The sequence below is a fragment of the Entelurus aequoreus genome, linkage group LG06, assembly GCF_033978785.1.
Source record: "Entelurus aequoreus isolate RoL-2023_Sb linkage group LG06, RoL_Eaeq_v1.1, whole genome shotgun sequence".
NCBI lineage: Eukaryota > Metazoa > Chordata > Actinopteri > Syngnathiformes > Syngnathidae > Entelurus > Entelurus aequoreus.
The window spans coordinates 84,107,099-84,113,408 of record NC_084736.1 but is presented as its reverse complement, the minus strand read 5'-3'; the positions used below and the strand labels follow the sequence as shown (position 1 = coordinate 84,113,408).

Here is a 6,310-nt window from a genome sequence, read left to right as displayed (position 1 = left end):
TTTTTGCTGCCATTAAATTCTAACTTCATGATTATTTGCCAAAAAACACCAAAGTTTCTGAGTGTGAACATGAAATATGTTGTCTTTGCAGTCTATTCAATTGAATATAAGTTGAAAAGGATTTGTTGTATTCTCTTTTTATTTAGCTTTTACACAACGTGACAACTTCACTGCTTTTTGGGGGTTTTTGTATTAAAGGTAACGCAATTTTGTTAAAAAAAAAAAACCCACCAAAAGATACACTTTGTGACACATTTTCAAGAAACAGAATTGATCACAAAACATGTGTTAAAATTCATTATGAACAGTTTTTTCCCCCCCAGGTGGATCTCTCCTGATTGACAGCTCTTTAGGAGAGGAGTTGGGGTCAGAGGTCAGCTAAGCTGGTCGCCAAGAATGCAGCCATCGTCGCTCAAAACGGCAAACAGAACGGGATCAGAATAACACAATAAAATGACAGCATGTGTGTTTGTGTTTTCTTTTTTTTTGCTGGCTTTTACACAAAAAAATATGCCTTTTTTTTTTAAAGGGAGATTTTACTGAGGTGAGGTTGATGTCAGTGTGTGTGTGTGTGTGTGTAACAAGTTGAGAAGCAGGTGGACAGAGCCAGACTAGATCAGCTGCAAAACAGCTTCAACTCCCTGCAGCTCTGCATCACACTTCAACACATCTGCATCACACTTCAACACATCTGCATCACACTTCAACACATCTGCGTCACACTTCAACACATCTGCACTGACACACAAACAAGATACATTAGTCTACACGTGATATTAAACTGGCTCTTTCCGCTATAAAAAAAAAAAGCAGAAGATTCCCTCACGTGCTCAGTGGTAGCCGTTAGTGAAGGCCGTGGCGATCAGCGGCCCCTGCAGGGGACATGGAGGATTACACTTTGGCACTTTTGAAGCTGCTGAGTGAATTGAAGGTCAAATAGATATAAAAGGAGATAACTGCAGATTTATTTGCTTTGAACAGTAAATTATGTTTTTTCCAAAAACATATCAAAATGTGAATTTTTAGCGTTTTTTTATGGGTGCATCCATTATTTGTGTTTTTTATTTTGGAACATTGTATACAAAATTGGTCTTTTCTTGCATGTGTTCATTATTTGCCATTTGCGGGGGTTTTGGAATGTAATTTAAAAAATAAGCATTTGTTTGCCTTTTTTATGGGTGTGTCCATTATTTGCTTTTTTTGCTGTGGCTTTTGGAGCTTTATATACAAAAAATGAATATTTTATTTTTTTACGTTTTTTTGAAAAATTATTAGTCATTGTTTTTGGCCATTTGCTGGGGGTTTTGGAACTTTATATCAAAAATATGTTTTTTTAGTGTTTTTATGGGTGCAGCCATTATTTGCTTTTTTAGCCTTTTACTGTGGCTTTTGGAATGTTGTATCAAAAATAAACAATTCTAGCATTTTTTTACTAATGTGACCATTTTTGCATTTTTCATCTTTCACTTCAGGTTTTGGAATGTATCAAAAATACTCCTTTTTATGTTGTTTCAAGGGTATTGGTTATGACTATTCATGTTTTTTTTAGAGGTGTGTCCATTGTTCCTGTTTTTTGCCTTTCACTGTAGGAACGTAATATGAAAAATAGACATTTTTGGTCATTTGCTGGGAGTTAGGAATGTTGTATCAAAATGTGAATTTTTTTTGTTTTTTTTATGGGTGCATCCATTATTTGCATTTTTCATTTTGGAACGTTATATAAAAAATTGGTCTTATGAGAGCTTTTCATGCATGTGTTCATTATTTGCCATTTGCGGGGGTTTGGGAATGTAATAAAAAACACAATTTTTTTTGCCTTTTTTATGGGTGTGGCCATTATTTGCTTTTGGGTTTTGGAGCTTTATATACAAAAAATTAAAAATGTTGTTTTATCCGTTATTTTTTAAATTATTATTATTAGCCATTGTTTTTGGCCATTCGCTGTGAGTTTTGGAACACCTAAAAAATATGTTTTTTTTAGTGTTTTTATGGGTGCAGCTGTTATTTGCTTTTCAAGTCTTTCACTTCGGGTTTTGGAATGTTGTATCAAAAATTAAAAATTTTTGCGGTTTTTTTTTTATGGGTTCATCCATTATTTGCCTTTTTCATTCTGGAAGGTTTTATAAAAAATTGGTCTTTTCATGCATGTGCTCATTATTTGCCATTTGCGGGGGTTTGGGAATGTAATTTAAAAAAATAAGCATTTTTTTGCCTTTTTTATGGGTGTGTCCATTATTTGCTTTTTTTGCCGTGGGTTTTGGAGCTTTATATACAAAAAAGAATATTTTTGTTTTTTACGTTTAAAAAATAAATAAATTATTAGCCATTGTTTTTGGCCATTCGCTGTGGGTTTTGGAATGTTGTATCAAAATGTGAATTTTTTGCGGTTTTTTGGACTTATTAGTAGGGATGTCCGATAATATCGGCCTGCCGATATTATCGGCCGATAAATGCGTTAAAATGTAATATCGGAAATTATCGGTATCGTTTTTTTTTTATTATCTGTATCGTTTTTTTTTTGTTTTTTTTTAATTAAATCAACATAAAAAACACAAGATACACTTACAATTAGTGCACCAACCCAAAAAACCTCCCTCCCCCCATTTCTTTCTGTTATTAATATTCTGCTTCCTACATTATATATCAATATATATCAATACAGTCTGCAAAGGATACAGTCCGTAAGCACACATGATTGTGCGTGCTGCTGCTCCACTAATAGTACTAACCTTTAACACTTAATTTTACTAATTTTCATTCATTACTAGTTTCTATGTAACTGTTTTTATATTGTTTTACTTTCTTTTTTATTCAAGAAAATGTTTTTAATTTATTTATCTTATTTTACTAATTTTTTAAAAAACTACCTTATCATTACCATACCTGGTTGTCCAAATTAGGCATAATAATGTGTTAATTCCACGACTGCATGTATCGGTTGATATCGGTATCGGTAATTAAAGAGTTGGACAATATCGGAATATCGGATATCGGCAAAAAGCCATTATCGGACATCCCTACTTATTAGAGCTTTTCATGCATGTGTTCATTATTTGCCATTTGCGGGGGTTTGGGAATGTAATAAAAAAAACTAATTTTTTGTTTGCCTTTTTTATGGGTGTGGCCATTATTTGCTTTTGGGTTTTGGAGCTTTATATACAAAAAATTAAATTTTTTGTTTTTCCGTTATTTTTTAAATTATTATTAGCCATTCTTTTGCTGTGAGTTTTGGAACATATCAAAAATACTTTTTTTAGTGTTTTTATGGGTACGACCGTTATTTGCTTTTTAAGTCTTTCACTTCAGGTTTTGGAATGTTGTATCAAAAATAGTAACTTTCATGGATTTTCAAAGGTATATTAGTTTTTACTGATGGTCTGAGTTTGTGATCCCTGCTACTAGCTTATTGTAGACTAGCAGTCACCTGCCAGCTATTCAACAATATAGTTATTACTGCGGCTGATCAAAACAACAATAATCAATAAAACAACCAGGGTGAGGTCACATTGGTGGTATCTTACCCCGAGACTGTGACTGAATCCAGCGCTGGGTGCAGGACTTGCAGCACTCAGGTAGCTGCTGACCGCTGACTCCTGGGCAGCTGTTCCATAAAGGTCTGCCATGGGACCTGGACTGCTGGTTCCCAAGAAGCCAGCTGTGCGACCTGGGGTGGAGCCTAAAGGTAACACCACATCTGAATATGGTAAAGAAAATGATACGTGCATTAGATGAACATGTCAGCACTTCTTACCTCTGACGACGGCTGCTGCGGCGGCTGCGGCCGCCATTGGTCCGTACGCCGTGAGGGGAATGGCTGAGGAGACACAACACAAGCAGGAATAAAGTTGGTACAGTCTGCTAACAGAAGCAGGAATAAAGTTGGTACAGTCTGCTAACAGAAGCAGGAATAAAGTTGGTACAGTCTGCTAACACAAGCAGGAATAAAGTTGGTACAGTCTGCTAACAGAAATAAGAACTAAATGCTCACATATAGCAAGAAGTGTCAGCAGAGCAATACGTAATTTCCGGCCTATAAGCCGCTACTTTTTCCCCTCGTTTTGGTCCCTGCGGCTTTTACGACGGTGCTGCTTTTTTACGGCTTACGGTAACCAGGGGCGCGCACAGTTTGCGCGAAGGAAGTGTTCATGCAAACACCCTCAGTATGGAAAACAAACGGAGAAGTGCACATGATGCTGCTTTGAAGTTAAAGGCCATCGATCTGGCTGTCAAAGAAGGAAATAGAGCTGCTGCACGTACTCTTGACATCAATGAATCAATGGTGTAGATTAACTACGATCGAAGTATTGGACAGGACGTCGAAATGTGTAATAAAGTCGTACTTTAAATGAGAAACAAATGGGGATACAAACTATCCTTATATCTTGTTATCTGTCATTCATTCATCACCCGGAGGCTCGTAATTCTCATCTCAACAACCACAATGCACCTGGTCTTTCTAACATCCGGTTTTGCCGCAATGCATTGTGGAACATGCAGTCTTTTAGTTAACCCTTTGTTAGGCTATTGCAGGGGTCGGCAACCCAAAATGTTGAAAGAGCCATATTGGACCAAAAATACAAAAACAAATCTATCTGGAGCCGCAAAAAAATAAAAGCCATATTACATGTGTCATGAGATATAAATGTAATTAAGAGGACTTAAAGGAAACTAAATGACCTCAAATATAGCTACAAATGAGGCATAATGCTGCAATATGTACATATCGCTAGCCTAAATAGCATGTTAGCATCGATTAGCTTGCAGTCATGCAGTGACCAAATATGTCTGATTAGCACTCCACACAAGTCAATAACATCAACAAAACTCACCTTTGTGCACTCATGCACAACGTTAAAAGTGTGGTGGACAAAATGAGACAGAAAAAGAAAAACACGTCCTAGAAAGTCGGAGAAAGTTATACATGTAAACAAACTATACGGTGAGTTCAAGGACCGCCAAAATAAGTAGGACAAAACGGCGCTCGCCAAATACTCGAATCAGTGAAGCATGTTTAATATAAACAGTGTGATTTATAACAATTAGGGAGGTTTGTGTCATGTTTGTCCTCCTACACAAACCATGCTAAAACAAAAAAATAGATTTTTTTCCCCTCATCTTTTTCCATTCTTTATACATTTTTGAAAAATCTCCAGAGAGCCACTAGGGCGGCGCTAAAGAGCCGCCTGCGGCTCTAGAGCCGCGGGTTGCCGACCCCCGGGCTATTGAGTAGAAACAACTCAATTCAGTGTCAGTGTTTCTCATAAATCAATATCAAATACATGTATAAATCAAATCAATTCCCTTTTAACTCTTTTTAGCTGTAAATAATAATAGATCAATTCATCAGCAATTCAATCAAACATGCAAATCATGAATGATCATCACACACGAACTATATTAAGTTCCAACAGTTGGAGACGGCAGCATGAGGAACTGATTCGATGCAAAAAGACAAAAAAAACATCCACAATCATCAACGGCTTTCGAAAAGCTGGACTGCTGCGTCGTGATGATGAAGAGGACGGCTGCTTATTTTGATAACGTACAGACGAGCACTTTGTATTACTTTGCACCGTTGTATTATTGTCATGTGAAAGTTTGATTGAACGATAGAAAGATTTATTGTTAATAAATGTCATCTCTGTCCCGACAATCCCCTCCGTGGTAGCAGGAACCCCTATATACTATGCTAATTACACATCAAAACCCTGCGGCTTATACAAGGGTGCGCCTTATATATGGAGCAATCTGTATTTTCCCCTAAATGTAGCTGGTGCGGCTTATATGCAGGTGCGGCTTATAGTCCGGAAATTACGGTAATTAAAGTCAAAATAGTCAGCAAGTCCTGACCAACAAAGAAAGATGTGTGTGTGTGTGTGTGTGTGTGTGTGTGTGTGTGTGTGTGTGTGTGTGTGTGTGTGTGTGTATGTGTAGCAGACTGACAACATGGGAAGGAGGGAGTGACTGACCTGTGAGTTCAGGGGGGTGAGGTGAAGTCAGAAGGGGGGTCCTCTCTAAGTGGAACTCTAAAACAGAAACATCAAAGTGCTGGTCAGTTACACACCTCCACCTGGGGGAGGCCAGCAAGGAGAAAACACACACACACACACACACACACACACACACACACACACACACACACACACACACACACACACACACACACACGCACACACACACACACACACCCACACACACGCACACACACACACACACACACACACATTCTTTTATTTGTCACCTTCTTGAGACCGAAAAATGCCTACCTCTTTCTAGATATATAAAAAGTTGTATTTACAACATTAATAAT

General features: G+C 37.3%; 1 protein-coding gene across 2 annotated transcripts in view; it reads right to left on the bottom strand.

The window, feature by feature from the left end:
• Nucleotides 1-216: 216 nt before the first annotated feature.
• The window catches only part of msi1b (musashi RNA binding protein 1b), a 77,494-nt gene continuing 71,400 nt past the window's right edge, over nt 217-6,310 (bottom strand). The window contains exons 11-14 of one of the 2 annotated variants that reach the window (XM_062051682.1): nt 5,970-6,026; nt 3,752-3,814; nt 3,522-3,664; nt 217-872 (exon numbers count right to left, since the gene is read on the bottom strand). In XM_062051682.1, the coding sequence (XP_061907666.1) occupies nt 831-872; nt 3,522-3,664; nt 3,752-3,814; nt 5,970-6,026 (305 nt within the window). In that variant the 3' untranslated portion in view covers nt 217-830. Of the gene's footprint in view, nt 873-3,521; nt 3,677-3,751; nt 3,815-5,969; nt 6,027-6,310 lie in introns of both variants that reach the window. The other variant, XM_062051681.1, reaches the window with a different exon arrangement.